At 55.2% G+C, this 18,096-nt stretch overlaps 1 protein-coding gene across 9 annotated transcripts in view; it reads right to left on the bottom strand.

The window, feature by feature from the left end:
• Positions 1-324: 324 nt before the first annotated feature.
• ARHGEF7 (Rho guanine nucleotide exchange factor 7) overlaps positions 325-18,096 on the bottom strand; it is a 122,231-nt gene continuing 104,459 nt past the window's right edge. For 7 of the 9 annotated variants that reach the window (XM_047720427.1, XM_047720424.1, XM_047720428.1 and 4 more), the window contains 5 exons: positions 13,824-13,913; positions 10,889-11,065; positions 3,046-3,145; positions 2,790-2,844; positions 325-1,489 (listed from right to left, as the gene is read on the bottom strand). In XM_047720427.1, the coding sequence (XP_047576383.1) occupies positions 1,367-1,489; positions 2,790-2,844; positions 3,046-3,145; positions 10,889-11,065; positions 13,824-13,913 (545 nt within the window). In that variant the 3' untranslated portion in view covers positions 325-1,366. Of the gene's footprint in view, positions 1,490-2,789; positions 2,845-3,045; positions 3,146-8,397; positions 11,066-13,823; positions 13,914-18,096 lie in introns of those variants that run through there. The other 2 variants (XM_047720425.1, XM_047720433.1) reach the window with 2 other exon arrangements.

Below are 18,096 nucleotides of genomic sequence, written 5' to 3'. Positions count from 1 at the left end.
TGCCCCACGGCTGTGTCTGCAAGCCTGTAGCGCTGCTTTTGTTTTTAAAGACAAAACACTCACTCTAGAGAACAGGTTCCCTCCGCTGGAAGCCGACCTCTCCAGGAGAGGGGAGCAGACAGCACAGCTCCCGGGGTGCGCGGTCCTGCCCGCGAAGCGGAGTGCACTGGCACCATGGTCGCAGGTCCTGCCCAGGGGCTCTCATGTTCCCACGACCCCAGCCCAGAGAGGTCAGCGGCGCTGGGCTCAGCCGGGCTTCCTCCCTGTCCCCACTGTGGTTTAGGTGTGGCGGAATGGACCCGCACTTACAAGGACTACTTTAGGCAGAATTCATATTGCTTTATTCTCACTGGAGGAGGAAAACCTTTCTCCCAGTGAGCACGGAAGGCTTGCTGCACACTCACGGTAAGGACGTTGGGGCTTACAGAGGCCTCACAAGGACTCGCACCTGACACCCGCCAGGTCAGCTCCGGGATCCCCAGCATGCCTTCCTCGGCCCCAGCGACACGCGATAAATAAGTTTATTTACAGGTTCTAGCGGAGCTCGCACTCGCGGGGCAGGGGAGACAACGGTGCGTTCTGTCCCGTATTAAACCAGCCTCCACGGACAAGTCTATTCTCCCCCAGCGCAGAGAACGCAGGCCGACGAGCCGCAGCCCTCCCGCAGCAGACCAGCGCGGACGCCGGCGGCTGGACACGGTGGTACGCAGGGGCCTCGTCGGGGTCGGTGGTGGAAACTGGAGTCTCCCTCATGGCAGAGCTTGCAGGGGTGTTCGGTGTCTGTGCAGATACAAACAAGACCGTGTGGGCACACCAAAGCGGGAGGTCCTTTCTGAGCACACGGGCCACGCTGGAGAGCCAACCAGGCGTCGGCAAGGCATCCCAGGCACCCTGGCCCCGCTGCTCACCGTGAGCACGCGACCGCGACTTGCTGTTGGTGGGACCAGGAAAGGTCAGGGGGAGGGAGCTCTAGCACGGGTGACCAGCCCGGACACCACAGCCATGGGTGTGCGTTCAAAATGGAGGGTTTATAAGAAACATGTATGTACGATTATTCATATAGATCAATAAAAGCCTGAAACACCAGGATTTGTAGTCACCGCACTTATTGCAAAATGAGGTAATTGAGATGTTAACAGAGCAAAACTGATGCAGTCCAGCCCTCAGGGTCTAAACCTCGCGTCTGGATTCTTCAGAACGGTGTGACCATGTCTATTTGTGGGATAAACTCTGTCTTTTCCATGCCCAGAAAGATGACTTTTGTACCAGCCCTGCCCCGTAGCCCTGAAGGTCCCCCTGGCGAGGGCTGTGGGGCCCCCCAGCTGGGGCTCCTCGCTGGTCTTGGCGGAAGAAGCGACAATGCTCCTCAGAGGTTGGTCTCGTCCCAGGCGGGGTCGTTCATGTTCTTGAGAACTTTCCTCACCAGCTTCTCCAGATCTTTGCGGGCTCTCTGCTCCTCTTCGAGAGACTTCTTCATCTTTTTGTTATCCTGCAAACGAAGCAGACCACAGGGGACTGAGTGGGCACAGAGGAGGACCTGTCTCCCAGGCGTAGTCCCAGGCTGGAACATGCCACATTCGCAGACATGCTCCCACGAGCAGAACCCATCAGAGAGGGCAGAGCAACCCTCACTCCGGGGCGAGGGATCTCCACGTCACACACGAAAGGACAGCGGACGGTTACAAGAGGGACAGCGAGCATCTTCCCACATCTGCGCAGACCTTACAGCCTTCCTGGAGAAACATGGAGCAGCAGCTGGAAGGGCGTGAGCAAAGGGGCAGAGCCTGCCCTCACATACACTGACCCCATCACCCCGAGGCGCGCAAACACGTACCCACTGTTGACGGTCCCTTCAAACTCGTAGAAGCGTGTGGAAGCCGTGGGGCCACAGTCGCATCAGCCGAGTGCACATCCAGACCCAGACGGCACCACACCCCAACCCCCCCTGCCTCGTGTGCAGGGGTTCACTACGCACCCCTCGGAGACACAAACCGGTGTGCGATGTACTTTACCCAAAATATGCAAAATATACTCAGTCACTTAGCCAAGGTCACCTGACTTAAGAACAAGAACCACGTGTTCCGCCAACAGGTGCTGGGGAATCCCAGCAGGATTTTTAGGTGTTGTTTTTTTTAAAAGATTTTATTTACGTGGGGCACCTGGGTGGCTCAGTGGGTTAAGCCTCTGCCTTCACTTGGGTCGTGGTCTCAGGGTCCTGGGATTGAGCCCCGCATCCAGCTCTCTGCTCAGTGGGGAGCCTGCTTCCCTCCCCCTGCCTGCCTCTCTGCCTACTTGTGGTGTGTGTGTCTCTCTCTCTTTGTCTGTCAAATAAATAAATAAATAAATAATCTTTAAAAAAAAAAAAAAAGATTTTATTTATTTGACACAGAGAGAGAGAGAGAGAGATCACAAGCAGGCGGAGAGGCAGGCAGAGAGAGAAGGAGAAGCAGGCTCCCTGCATCCCCTCCCGATGTAGGGCTCGACCCCAGGATCCTGAGACCATGACCTGAGCCGACAACAGAGGCTTAACCCACTGAGCCACCCAGGCATCCCCATTTTTAGAGGTTTTAAATGAGGATGCCAACAGCACAGTACAAAGTCTGAACAGGTCCCTTTAAGAATTCATTTCCTGGTCTGTCCCGTTCACCAGGGACCAAACTGGCCCTGGAGCATAGAGGATGTCCAAGGACACCCCTGAGTCCCTGCGCGCACAGGGACAGACAGGCTTGATTTTCCCACGGCACTTTCCTCGGGCTCCGTGACAGATGAAGGAGCTGGTTCGGACTCACCTGTCTTAACTCCTGGACTTCATCCCTTAGTGCATAGACCGTGTCAACGAGGCTCCTGAAACAGAGAACGGGATGAACACCTGAACCAGGACAGGAGTGAGGACGGCGCAGGGAAGGGCGCCCTAGGAGGCACACCTGCTCCCTGCCCGCTAACCGAGCCATGGCGTACACCGGGCCACAGCCCGGGGAAGCCTAGCACCCAGCCCGCACCCCCCGCGTCCATGTGCCCGCCCTGAAATGCTGGAGGGTCACTTACTTCTCCTCGATCACCGTCTGACCGTTACTCTTGGTTTCTTCAACTATCATTTTCTCCTCCTCTGGAAGCAAAACTTGGGGAGCAGACTCTTTGCGTGAACCTACATCATTAGAACAAAAACACAAACAAACCCAAAGGTGAGCGCTGTGGCAGAACTGGAAACATGACTCGACAACACGACTTAAATGTTCTATCAAATCCCGGGGACCACGGGTTCCAGAACTCTCTAGGTATGGCACGGAAGGACAGCTTTTTACCCATCTTCCCTGCTTCTGCCTAGCGAACTCAGTCCTCCTCACGCCTAAAGCATCTAGACGGAAGGAAACGCTGGCCTTTTGGTGATTTATTAAGCTTCGGTTCCTGAGTCAGGATCATGGAGCTTTTAAATCCTGAAATCTTCCACAGGTAGCAAGGTCCTGAGCCCAGCGCCCTGGATGTTTTGGAATAAATACCAAAAAAATTGGGGGGGGGGGACATCCAAATCAATCAAAAGTTGAGGCAGTTTAGGAAGATGCGTCAGGCAGGGGTGCGCCGCCGAGTGCTCATCCGTGCGGACAGCAGGCGAAACGTTCGACTCTAGAGCGACCGGTAAAAATGAAGACGGAGACGTGTGGTTGAGAAAGACGGATTTATTACTCCTTTCATGACAGCCTCCTCTGACATCCCCTGGAACGCACACACGTCTCCCACCGGAAGGCGGTGAATGGCGGACGATGTCGCAGGGCCGTGTGCGCCGTGTCACCGGGGCCCGGTCCCAGGAAGCGAGTGCTGGGGGGTGGGTACCTGAGAAACTGGGAAACCCAAATATCTCACAGGTAAGAAAGCAGACTCAAATCTTTCTCTAAGGACACAGAAAAGAAAATCTGAGGTAGTGCTCTCCTGAAAGCTCTCCAGCACCACAACTTGTATTTTTGAAGAGTATCTGATGCGAATTTGAGGGGCGACTCTGCCACAGAACAGGAACGCCTACAAGTGGTATTCTGACAGACATTTCCCCATTAAACACATGCACTTGGTGTGTGAGAGCTGCTAGCGGATTACAGACACACTGGTACGACTCGCCTGCCTCCTGGTTTACCTTCGGTTTGCCTTCCACAGAGTTTGCCAAACTCTAACACGGCTGTGCCTCCTCACACCATGCGTTCAGGAGGACACCGATTTTCTTAAAGACGGGGTTAAAAGAATAGTTTCACCAGCATTTTTGTGTCCGCTTACTCTCCTCTGAACACGATTAACAATGACCATCAAAGCTTGACGGCCACAGGGCTCCATCGTTTCCATGGCAGCACACCACAGGGAAGAGGGCCGGAGTTTGCTGGCCACGGGGCCTTGGCCTCGACTCTCCCTGCTGCCATCTGGACATCTCTAAGACCTGGTCCGTCCCCGCCACAAAGCGCACCATAAAACGTAATGGCAGGATGTGGACAAAGCTAGGATGTGGACCACCTCCTCCTCTGTCATCCAAACAAGAGAAGATGAAACTCCGGGCAAGCGAGTCTGGTTCGGTGTCCCGTGGCACGTCTATACATTTCCGTCCCCAGGAAGGAAGGGCCCCTTGGCGCACCAGCAGCTTCAGGACTACGATCGGCCGGAGCGCTTGGGATCCTGTCACAGGCCACAGCAGGCCGGTGCGTGGGGGGTGCGTCTGGGCACGGCTGCTCTCCCACTCACCCCTGTCACTGACAGGGAGTGGGAGGTGTTGCTCTGCTGTACCCCTAAGGGGCAGCCCCCCCCACCCCGTCATAGTCACCCACCCACAAGGAGAATCGCTCTTCTCCTTCACAGAGGGCAACATCCTTCAAGACACGGCTCCTGAGAGGGACACGTCTTCTAAGACCTCACTATGCTGAGAGTCGGCCTCCTGGGGGATCACCTGCTCCAGGGGCCACAGCTCTGCAAGGGACCGCAGGCACATATTCTTCTGGGCCCTTCTGGGGCTTCTAGGCCACCCAGGAAAAAAGCGCTCAGGAAGGAAACTGGGATGTGAGACAGATAAGGGAAAGCTCAGTAGTCCCAGCCGAGGTAAGAATTCTGAAGGTCGCTTCCAAGACACCCAACGGTCACCTCTGTTTTCATCAGTAGAGTTAGTTCATGTGCTGCTTTCCCCAGAAAAACACAAAGGGATTCATAAAAACTCGAATGTGATGTGTGGAAAAAAAACGGATTCAGTGAATTTTTGCCGTGAAGAGAGGTCATGGGTCAACTTTAGCCAACTCCTAAATGCCCCCGCCACCTGCTCCGTGTTACAGTCAGATCGGATCGGGCACCACCATGTCTGTCACCGCCGGCTGGGAACGCGACGTCTCATTAGCTCATCCCCGTGAGGACACGACAGGATGAGAAGTTCGCCGGCTTCCGCGCATCTCTCCGCTGTTTCCACACCTCGTAGCTTCAGCCTGCTGACAGGAGGCGCCCCCAGCTTCAAGCAGCAAGAGAAACAAGGGACAACTGCATCGTAAGAACACGCGTCAGACGGCAGGTGCTGCCCCGTCCCGCACGAGACGGGGAGGCCCGGGGCTCAGAGCAGAACAGACCTAGCTGCTCTGAGAACTTAAGAATCACATTTAGTATCTTTTACCGGGTAAAGTCACAAAGACGGAAGCCTTAAATTCCGTTACATAACGTGACATCAGAGGACTAACAGCCTGTGACAAGTGGTCGGAGGATCGCACACTGTGACGGTTATTTTTGGACAGACACTGAGAACACACTAGAATTTATCATACGAACGGAAATTTGAGAATGTTTAGGTAGCATGTATGGACTTAACGGCTCGATTCCTGAAAGATGCTGGCACGGAAAATGCCACGTGTGCACTCAGCGGCGAGCCAGGTAGCTTCTAAATGTCACTTAGCAGCCTGCAGAGGAATCCGTATGATGCTAATAATGTTCCTAGTTTCACTGGAACATTTTCCTAAAAGGACAGAAAACTTAGTTTTTCGGAAAATTAAATAAAGGAATGTTCTCCAGCCAGGTTTATAAGTAAGTTTGTTCTTACAGCAAGAGCCAAATTTTACAAAGTAGATCGAACAAGTCACCTTCACGGTCATGTGGGTACTCTGAGAGGGGTCACAGCACGTCTTCCCTGCAGCACTTAGTTGAGAAAAACAAGAGAACCTGCAAACAATGTTCTGTCACTTTATTTAAAGTCCTCTAAGAGGGGCTGAGACACAGATGAAGGGGTTCATGATGGTTCCAGACATTCAAGGCCTGTGTTTCCAGGAGATAACGGGGTACAAGCGCTGACAATATACGTCCGTGCGAGGACCTCCTGGGGCGGGGGGGGGGGCACTGCTCCGGGCCCCCGGGAGGGAGCGTGGGCCCTCACGGGAAGCGCTCGTGTGGGACGTCCCTGAAGTCGCTCAGACAGCTAGCAGACACAAGTGTCTTCCCCTCCCACCCGCCCGGCGTGCCGACGGTGCCGCGCAGACGGTGCCGCGCCCCGCGGCCTCTGCCGCACAGCCGTCTCATCGGGCCTGTGTGTCTGCCGTCTGGTCTTCTTGTGAGCAGCCGTGCAGCACCCGGCTCACCACCCACCCAAGCCACCATCGGTGAGGGGTTCCCCTGCACTGTGTAAACTGGATGGCACTGTCCTCCTCCAGCCTCAGATGCCGCCTCGGCTTGGGGACATTTAGCTGTCCCTCCGCCTTCTAACACATGGGCTGTGCGCCTCACTGCTTTGGAAAATGCTGAGGCTATGGCCACCTCTGGAAGCCCACAGTGCACATGGGGCACGCTGAAGGTTTTCACCAGGTGTGCAGTAGAAATACCCACTTACTTTAATTCGGCATTTCCTCAAGTCACCTGAGTGCCGAGCCTCGTCTCCACAACATTCCGCAGTGGTGTGTGTCACGGTTTAATAGGAGTGCCGGACGAGCCCGGAGCCGGTCTGCACCTCGCGTGACAAGCACACGGTGCTGGCTGGATTCGCTGCTCGCCGGCACAGGGGCGAACGCCAGGCAACGGTAACGGACACTTAGCAGCAGCCCAGCATTTCTCCAGCTGGAGGGCTCCCAAGGACGGGTCTGCAGATGCCCGGGATCCAGCCACGGAGGCCCGCGGACAAACACGCCAGGGCAGCTGCACACTGACCCCCCGCAGGGGTCGCTCGGAGCCACGGAGTGGGAGACGGGAAGAAGAGGGTGGCCTGGGGACCCGGAGTTGTGATCTACAAGCTGGAGACACGCAGAGCCCTATCCCCTACAACGCCAGCACCCCTTGGAGCACCGTGGGACCTAGCGAGCGCCGGTATGGCACGGAGGCCTTGCCTAGGCAGCACAGAGCAGGGCACTAAGCCCAGGGCGCCTCTCCACGGTCAGATGAGACCGCCGCCCAACTGGACACGCCGACAGAACACACGGCTTGATCAACTCCAGGGCACGCGCATGGGTGCGTACATGCGTGCGTGCGTGCGTATGTGCAGCAGAGTCCGCCTGCGTGGGAAGCCTACACGCGGTGTTTGTCGGTTGTCGAGAACATTCGTGGCAGAACTCCAGAAATTCTTAAATTCATAATCTTTCTAAAATCTGTACCTAATTATACTCAACTGTGACAACTATCAGAATGAAGGAAAATATTACAACTTGTAGAAATCTAGTAAAATCTCTCCCAAAGGTCATTTGTTATTTCTGGTTCTCACAGGAGTCTAACTTCTTCCTTAGGAAAATGGGAGGCATTCCCCTCGGAAACTGCCTGCATCTGTTCACCGTCTGCACCCTGCCCCCGCCCGGCGCTGACGCTCCTTTCCACTTCTCAGCAAGCTGGGCACCCACTTGATAAAACAAAGATTAAAACTGACATTAGTCTTAAAAAAAAAAACCATTTTTTTGCTTTGTTTTCCATTACGCACAAAAAAATCAAGAGAACCTCTTTCTGAAGACAAGCCTCCCAGTGAGCGAAAACTTAAAAAAGGGGGGGGAAGAGGAAATAAAAGCACGTGAGGAGTCACCCTGTACTGTCTAGAATGTATTTCATCCACGAACGTGCACAGTTCTGGATCAAAGCAGAGAGAAAGGGTCCCATGGCCTCGCCTTCATCTGGAAGACATCACCCAGGAGAAGAGCAACTCACACGCAGCGGCAAGCTAGGCTACTCCCCCAACCCCCCCAAGGTAACAAATATTAAAAGCCACAGGCTAGCAAATGCAAAATTTATTTCAACTGTACATAACAGATGTCTTTTTTTTTTTTATAAAACAAACACTTCATTGCCATGTGCAACCACAAACAATATGGTACTGTACGATACAATGCAACGTTCCGGTGTACATCCAACGGGGTCTTCAACGGCAGTCACCCACTAGAAACGGCTTTCCCATTCACAGAGAAAAAGCACAAATAGAGATTCTTTTTCAAGGTCTTATACCACTATATACATGTTACTGTGTTTTGGCAATTTTACGCAAAACACATAATTAATATAGCTTATAAACTGTGGCAAGGGTAAATTCAAGGTCAACATCATGTAGGCCTCCATGGAAGGCCCGGGCCAGCTTCCACCTACCTTGGGGTTCAGGGTCTGCACCCGCACACTATGACACTAACCGCGCACGCGGCCAGGATGGAGCTGCCCCAACCAGACACCATTTCAACGTGACTGGAGCTCCAGAGATGGAGGGTCCCCGCCCTCGGGGGCCACGTCCTCACTGCCCCCCAGGGACCACCTTGAGGCGTGGCACTAACACTTCCAACCAGGTCACAACAGCGACTGGGGTATTCGAAACAAGCCCGACTGAGCAGAAGCCAGCGTGCTGCAGTGCGGCGGTCCCAGAATCGGCACGATCACTGTGCACGTGCCATGGCCGGCCCTGAAGGACTGGCGGGATGGTGTCACACCGCAGTGGACGGGACACGAAAGGTCTCCAGAAGACCACCCAAACGACACTTGGTGACAAAGTATCGTGGCAATGGGCGCACACAGCGCGCAACACGGCCCCCAAGCCGAGGCTGGCAAAGGCAGCTACGCCAAGGCGCCAACGACAGCCTCCAAGCAGACAGACAGACGTTCTACTGACGGAGTCCGGAACAGTGACTACTGTACGTGTACAAGAGAAAACAAGTGCTTCTGAGTTCACAGTATCAACTTCGTAGTCCTCCTTCTCCCAAACTTCCACTTACTATTTGGCTGAACACACGTAACCCATCTCCACCGTGGGTGAACACTGGTAGGACTGCTGCTCGACTTCCTTATTCACGCTAACTGATGTAAAAATTGAAATGTCCAGACGGCACGAGCAGCCACTACCTGTCTGGGAACAGAGACCTATGTGGCATTCCTGGCTCTCCTCCTGACCTCACGCAGGCAGTACTGAAGGCGGCCAACTCTCCGGGCGACCCGCCACTGCCGGGGTTCCCCGGCGCCCGGCCAACCACGGCATGGCGCAAACAAGCCCACGCCCTGAATACGGGGGTTCGCTGAGGGCTGGGGAGGGGCGAAATCACAGCCGCCTGGAACTACAGCCACCCTGAGGAGAGGAAAACAGGTTATTCCCAATTTACTACGGCATCTTGTTTTCGGAAGCTGGTCTCGATGAATACTTAAAGCACAGCCTTGACGTTCCATCCGAACACCAAGTACGGCATGCATGGGAGAGAACGATGGCCAGACGCGGATCTGGGTGCTACAACTGAATGCAACCGGTCACATTCAGTTCCTTCCGAAGCAGAAACTCGTCAGACAGGCCAGTGAAATCCCCTTACAACAAATCCCAGGCGGGGGGGGGCCCCCCCCCAAAATCGGACATTTTCTCGTGAGTGAGTGACACGGCAAGTGAAGTCTTCAATGGACTCAGGTGTCCCCGTGACAATCAGGAACAAGGGTCACGGAGGATGGGTTGCTGTAAACGGAGTTTCATGGCAGCTAGCTGCTGAAAACAAACCACAGGTCCCTCGCAGGCAGCGTGACGGGGGTGCTGGGGCGCAGCCAGGCTGGGCGTGGAGCCAAGCACTCACCTGGCTCCGAACTGGGTCGCACATACACCTTCAGAGGCTGAGTGCTTCTGCGTTTGGACTGACTCTTCAGCGCAGTGGCATGGGCCTGCTAAGGGCCACTTAAGAGCCACGGCTCCAAATCAAGAGAGCTGGGCGTGACGGTGTGGGGAGGGTCTGAGCTCTGACAGTAACCCGGCCCTCGGAAAACTAACCCCCTCCCGAGGGGAAACGGGGGCACGGGACGGCCTTCTGTGGCACCCTGATGAGCCAGAGCCGGCTCTTCCCTGCTCCCGCCATGGCCCGGGGCCCACACTGGCCACACACCACCCCCCACAGCTCCGCGTGGCCACCAACCACCCTGAGGAGCGCTCAGAGCACAGCTGTCGGAACCGCTCTGCGCCCTCTCAGTCTCCTCCACCTCTCTCCACCACCGGCTCATCGGTGGGTCCATCACACACGAAATGTGGGGATCCCTACATAAGGCCAGAGTCCCCTCTGCGGTGCTGCCACTCAGACCACAAACCTGTATGGTCTCATATAAAATAGAAAAGTGTTCACACAGGGGTATCCAAAAAGCAATGAGACAGGGGCTACACTGAGAACAGGAACCCAGACCACTTAGAGCTGGAGAGCCGCCGCCACCTGCGGAGGAAAGGACCCTCGGGCGCGGCCCCGTGAGCGCACCGTCTCCTTCCACCTCGGCAGCTCGGACAGTCGAACTGGCAAGTGGGCCTCCACACAGTACAATGGGAAATATCAGCAACGCTCTCCAAAGTTGTTAAAATATCACATAAAAGACAAGGAACAGCAAGAAAACATCTAAGAAAAGCAGGCTGCGATACAACAAGCATTTGTTAAGAAAAGCTCAGAAGTGCATTAGTTCTGGTGGGAGATAGATGAGCAACAGCTCTTACGAGAGGTCGAACCCGTTCTGTAACTATGGGCTGTCCATATACTGTCATAGTCAGAGTCTTCCGAGAGGTCTGAAGGCTCCAGACGGGAAAGGCTACTGCGACGACCCAAGGAGTCTAGACTTGACTGGTCGTCGTCAGCCAACACGTGATTATGCATCAGGTCAGTGCCTTGCCATGCTACGACGGGGAGGGATGGAGTGACAGGCAGAGGGGAGGGGACGGACAGGAAGAGCCACAACCAAAAACATGAAAACAAAAGCAAAAGGTGATGGGAAGAGAAGGAAGAGAGAAAATATTGTTAAAAACTGGCAACAATGTTCAATTGTCCTTATTTACGGTGGGTTCTAATAGCACAACCCTCAGAGTAAAACTGGATTATTTAAATAAACCTAAGTCATAATACTGTTCCCAAACTGTCCCTCGCATAACCCATAGCCACGGACACTTCTACAGACATTTCCCAAGTGAACGATCCTATTCCAGTCTACTAACCATGAATCTCTTAGGACATTTTATAAAGGAGCCATTTATGCGTTCCATTAGAAAATGGTTTATTCTTTAAGTGACACAGTGAAGCAGGAGAGTTTCAGGGGATTTTGGACTGACTTCTCCGGCTCTCCCTCTGCCAGACTGGAACTCCCCAGAAGTCATCTTCACAGTGGGATCTAAACTTACCTTATCAAACTAACACCACGGTAAAAATTTCAGAGTGGAGAACGGGGTACACAGGGTCCACGTCCCTCGGGGCCCCCCACAATGCCGCCACACCCCTGAGCTCGGCCAGGGGGACAGAAAAAGTGGAAGGCCTGTTCAAAGCCCTGATGCAGACCCTTCTACCAGCAGGACAAGAGACGTGATGAGCCGAGAGCCACTGTGTTAAGAGGAGGGCAACAGAAGACAGTGGGCGCAGCATGGGAGGACAGAAAGCAGCCCAAGAGCAGGCAGCAGGAGCGAGGTGCCGGCCAGGCAGCGGGGAGGGAGGCATGCAGGGGCGCAGCTCGACAGACCAGGGCCCAACGCAGCAGCCGCGGGCTGCGTCCTCGTCCTGCTTCTGGCCCAAAGGCACGCCACTCCCAAACCCTAACAAGAACAGGCAGTGGGCCAGCCTGGATCCCTTCAACTGAATCCCTGCAGTCGAATGAAGGTCACTATGTCCCCGAGACAGAAATCGACACCAAACGCGTCTGGCTGGTAAGGTCTTTTTGCACCCAAACATAGCCTGGAAGGACGTGAATTTCAGGTCAAGTACATTACCCTGTTTTTACGAAGCCACTTAAGACGAAAAGAGCTGCCTCCACTGCAATCCCACGCTACCCTTCCAGCATCAAGGATCTAGCTCCCCTATCCTACCTGGTCCTAGGACTGCTAGGGTTGCAGCCATATAGGACTGGACACATGAGGCCTCAGGGTGCTTAGCCACAATACCCACGTATCGTGCAATGCTCTTCTGACACAGGAGAAATGGAGACATGTGACACAGGTGACAAACAGTCCGCATGCTCTACAAGCCGCCCCTTCCAGGCAGCTGAAGCCGCGAGGCCACGCACCGTCTCCTAGCCAAAAAGACGAAGCGCTCACGGACACACACACAGCTCAGTTACCTGGACTATTCACCTGAGACTACCAGCTTAAAATTTTACTTCAAATTTTTTTTAAGTTGAGAGAATTCTTTAAAATTTCAGATTCAAAACCCAAACACTATGGCCACATTTTATACAGCCTATTACTTAAAAGTTTCTCACCAACTCTATGAAACCAGTATCGAAAGACCGACTGTATTTACAAATGACAGCCTGGCGCGCTGCACGCCCCACCTTCAGGCCTTCCCACGTCCCGCCGCTCTGCTGCCCGGCTACTACGGACAAGCACTCTCACAGGGCAGGGACGGACCACAGCCTCGATGCCGCAGACCAGACACAACACCGGCCCAGGGAAGTTTCTAGGTGACCTGCAGCCTGCCCCAGGGGCTCCATCCTGCTAGCCCTACCTTTCCAGCTGTCGCCATCTAAAACAAAAGCTAAAGCGGGTGAAAATTCCCTTTCCCCCCTGTCCTTTTTCTCAGAATGAGTCTGACCGAGCCAGGATGCAGAACTGAACCAGAATGGCAGAGGAGGTGGCAATGAGGCAGCGATCAGCAGCGTGCCCACGGTGCCCACGGTGCCCCGGCCAGGGTGGAAAGGGAATCCAAGACACACGATCCAACAGAAACCAGTTTCTATGCCGGAACGCATCCACCCAGTTCTCCAACCAGACAGAAACCCCACAAAGCCCGCCCAGGAAGGACCGTGCAGGACCCCTGTGGTGCCCGTGGCCCCGGCCCCAGGGAGAGGGAAAAGCAGCCCTTTCTCCTGGACAGACCCGCGCTCCGCTGCGCCTGCACCCAGGCTGCCTCCACCGCCCGAGGCTGTGAGTGGAAGACAGCCCACCTTTGTCCTGCCCCAAGAGGTGACGGCCTCCTCCTAGAGCCGTGGGGTCAAGGTACAGGAAACCTCAGTGGTACTGAAACCCTCCAGCTATATTAGTCGGGTTCTCCTTCCAAAAATGCGTAAATGCATCATTTAGAAGAGTGGGGGGTGGGGGGGGGCTGCTGAAGAGCCTTGCTCTAGGTTTATATTTTTGACAGTTCTGAGAATCTAAAGGGAAAAAAGTCCCACTATCACACCACAGTTTAAATAGCTTAAAAATAACTGGACCAATCTCGTGTCTTAAGCACATCTTCTTCTCTAAGCATAAGCAAGCTCTCTACACCTCGGCGGTACGTCCTACGTGGAGTTTCCCAGCAGGACGTTTTGTAGAAATGCGTTCTCTTACTGGCAGCTCAGCCCCTCTGCGGTGACCTAGGGACACCAGGTGGCCAGCCAGGTGACCTGCCTCAGATGGGGCCTCTGACCCCAGCGAGCTGTTGCAGTTGGCAGTCCACGACGCGGGGACTTACTTGAGTTGAGTGTCTGCCGCGTTTTGGCGCTGGTGCAGTACGCTTCGATGACCTTCAGAATCTGCGCGTCTTCTTCCAAAGCAGCTGTGCCTGTCGAGACACGACACGTCACATCAAGCTCCCGGCGGGAAGCACAACAGCTCACCGCCTAAAACAGAACGTCTCTGTTGTCTTGTCAGATAATGGTTTTCTAATATTTACAAAAAAGTTGTAGGTTTTTAAAATATTTTTTTATGCACAACAGATCTAGCAGAACGTTAGTGCCTTAAATACGTAAGTGGTCTTACTGGCCCATAAGAAAAACAGAATCCCCCCATGCTGGAAGGGAAAAAGAGCCAGGAACAAGCAAGTCGCCCAAGAACACCCGAAGAAAAGAGGCTTATTCACGCTAAGAAGTAACAAAGCAAAACACCAGGTTTTCACACACTAGCCTGACAATCCCCAGTGCTGACAGGGGCAGCGGGGTGCCCACAGCGGACCCTGGAAAGCTCTAGAAAGAGCATTTCCTTTGATCCTGGTTCCTATGGGTCCCCAGAGACGCCATCTCAGATGGTCGCAAAGCACCACCGAGACCTTGAAGGTGTTCCTCCAGCGCTGTCCCCTCCGGATCCCTCCAGACACTGGCTTCGTGTACTCAGACCACAGGCACGGAGGAGGAGAGAAGCTTCCAGACCAACAGCACCACGCGCTGTCAGTCCCGGACTCGGAGCCTCACACCCAGTAGACTTCCCGTGACCCTATGGGGTGAACTTTTCCTCTCTTCTGTTTACCTACTTTTCTACGGCTCCTTGTGTTAGCTAAGATGTTAGCCTTGGAAATGTATTTTAGAAGGCTCGCCTACTCTAGTAAAATGTGGAGGAATGGAAAGCTTAAATATTGAGGAGCCACGTAAAGGCTCAACATTTTATGACAGACGTACACGAGGCAACTCAAACGCACCGCCCTGAGCACGAAGCCTCGCTATGCTCTCGGAGTCCTGCGTTTCACACCTCACAGTTAGGTCTTTATGATCCACTTTGACTGTGTTTCCCCGTATGCACTAAGAAAGTGCTCCAATTTTCCCAACACCGCTGTTTGAAGAGGCTGTTCTCCTTCCCACCGTATGTTCTAGCTTCTACGGTCGGCGCCAACCACCCAAGCAGGGACTGGGGGCTTTAATCTGCTCCACCGAAGTGTTCGTTTCTGTGCCTGCCGCGCTACTCTGATCAGTACGGCTCCGCAGGACGCGCTGCCACGCAGAGTTACGGCATCTCCAGCTCTGTTTTCCTCAAGATACACACGAGCCAGTAATTCCACTACTGGACATATACCCCGAGAAAACAAAAACACTGATCTGAAAATATATATATGCCCTTATGTCGACCGCAGCATCATCCACAACAGCCAAGCTGTGGAAACAACCAACCCAAGCGTCCACCAAGAGCTGAAAGGGTAAGGAAGGTGGTGCGCGCACACGCACGCGCACAGAGGAATATCATGCATCCACAAAAGGGATGAGACTGTGCTATTTATGACAACACGGAAGGACACAGACTGTATCACACTAAGTAAAGTAAGTCAGATTAAGCAGACACCATGATTTCACCCACATGTGGAATCTAAATTAAAAAGCCAGTGAACAAACAAACAGCAGCGCTGGACCACTAAACACAGAGAACTGATGGCCTGGGGTTAGTAAACAGAACAGATGAGGGGGAGCGGGAGGTCGAGGCTTCCATTAAGGCCTGAGTGAGTCCCGGGGATGGAAAGTGCAGCACGGGGAGCACGGGCGGTGGTGGGAAGCGCTACAGTCTCGGGTGGGGGCTGCACTGGTGCTGAGGAGCGCGGAGCACCCAGACGTCAAACCACCACGCGCTACGCCCGAAACCAACGGAACGTCCCATGCGGAACACCCATACCCAATGTTAACATTGTGGGTCAACTACACTCAAATAAACCTGAACAAGAAAACAGATTCCAGCACGCAGAGCTGGGGGCTTTAATCTGCTCCACCGAAGTGTTCGTTTCTGTGCCTGCCGCGCTACTCTGATCAGTACGGCTCCGCAGGACGCGCTGCCACGCAGAGTTACGGCATCTCCAGCTCTGTTTTCCTCAAGATACACACGAGCCAGTATGGATGAGAATGGATGTAGCGTCTCTGACTGGAGCCCGCCGTGAGCGCGACCAGCCCCTCCCTCGGGAGCAAGAGAGGGTCTCCCTCATTCCGTTCTAGCACCTGCTGAGTACGGCAACCTCACAAGCACGTCGCTCCACCTCTGCCCGGACGACAGCGATCTGTGCCTGGGACTGTCTGCCCAGACGACAGGATCGACCCCCAGAGGTGGGTCACACGCACACACCACCCCACGCCCAGAGAAAGCGCAGACACCAGGAAGGACGCCCGCTGGCCTCCCTGGGACATCGTGTTAGTTCACGGCTATCGCGGAGCCTGCTTCCTCACATTCCCTCCATGGCACAGGCCAGCCCACAAGCGGAAACTTCCCGACTCGGAACGTTAAGCTAGACTAACTTAGGAAAGCAGCAGGGGACTTTAGGAAGCAGCTGAGATGTCCAGGCCCTCCTTACAGAGGTCACATGGCTGACGTCTCTCCTCCCATCCACATGGAACCCCTGGTGCCCCTTTCGCCTCTGGGTCCCTCCACCGGCTCCTCAGCTCCCCAGACCCAACTCTGTCTCTCTCTCCTCCTTACGCTGCCTCCCCTGGTCTGAGCAGCTCTGAACCCTCACCGTCTGCCGGGGCCTTTCCATGGGCCAGGGACTCGTCCCACAGGAACACTTCCCAGCCCCAGCACAACTGCGCAGGGTGCTACCCTATGGGCTCTAGGACACTTAGCAGCACCACTGGCCTCCACCCCTGTAAGGCAGTGCCCCCACACCCGACTGGAACGACCGAAAGGGCCTCCCGATGTATCTCCAAGTGGGGCAAAGTCACCCCCGGCTCAGAAGCCACAGCTGCAGCCTCCCTCTTGGAAGAGATCTGAACTCTGTCCACAATGGCCCATTCCACCGTCCTCACCTGGTCCAGGCCCCATCCTATCACGCTCACCCGGATCAGTTCGCCTCCTACCCAGCCTCCCTGCTTCCACCTCTGCTCATCTGAACTCAACCGAGCCATCAGCGATCCCATTCAAACTAAGGCCCATCACGTCCCCTGGCCCCAGCGGCCCCGCGACGGCCCATCTGCAAGGCACCTCTGAGAATCAGCTCTCCCCTCCAGCCCCACCACCTCCCACCTGAGCCCCAGGGGCTCCATGCTGTCCCAGGGAGCTCCCCTTCAGTGGAAACAGGAAACTAACCAGGCAGACAGTGCGCTGGCACTAAGGGTAGGGATAGAGGGGATAGAGGGCGGCTGGGCAGCAAAGGGAGAGGGCCCTGGGCGGAGGCAGCAGCCCAGGCACTGGCTCCAGAGCCCCTGAAGCAGGACTCTCTTCTCACCCATTTCACTGGCGTCCTGGGAATGCGGCCCTCCTCGCACACTCAGGATCTCGAGGAGGGAGCCCACCACGACGGCGAGCCACACGATGCCTGCTACAGCGCCGGCAGGCGGCAGGGTGCTGAGAGCACTCATTTCCGTGCGGCGGCCTCTAGGCCCCTCCCTGCGTCTACACCTCACACCAGGACGAGCGGGAGAGCTGGGCCACGTGCAGGCCACCTGGACTCCAGGGAACCTGCACAACCCCCAAACCAAGCGGCCCCTACCCCGGGGTGACCTCGAGCTACTCTCCCCACAAGTCTTCTTTATAAATGAAACCCGGAAAGGTCCCAAGTAAGCACAGCAAAGAGCAGCACAATGCCCCACGGGGTCAGGAAGATGCGTGACAGGTCCCAGGCGCACAGGGGCAAGGACACAGAGCCCACTGCTTCCCTGAGGTGCCACTGCCCAGGCCATCTCCCCTCTGAGGTCCTCCTGCAGCACAGACAGTCCTACAGGTCCCACAGCCGTCTGCGGCCACAGAAGCCCTCCCGCCCACGGCTCCGGGAAAGCAGCTCAGCAGCGGGAAGCGGCGGGTGGGCACGCGCGCACGAGCTCTGCAGTCACTGCTCCGAATAGCTCTGCTTGCTTACACACTGCCAAGGGAGCATCTCCCGTGGGAGAGGCTGGCTGGGAGATCAGGTGCCGAATCCAGTGCCATTTCCGGCATTTCCTAAGTTCACGGCCGGGCGGCGAGGGTCATGCATGCATACAGGGAGAAACGCGACCTGGGGCCGCAGAGCAGACACATGGAGACTGCGGGCCAAGGAGGGGGCCAGACAGAGCCGCAGTCCCAGGGCC

This window comes from Lutra lutra, chromosome 3, assembly GCF_902655055.1.
Source record: "Lutra lutra chromosome 3, mLutLut1.2, whole genome shotgun sequence".
NCBI lineage: Eukaryota > Metazoa > Chordata > Mammalia > Carnivora > Mustelidae > Lutra > Lutra lutra.
The sequence above is the reverse complement of the archived record's forward strand: the minus strand, read 5'-3'. Positions and strand labels throughout refer to the sequence as shown.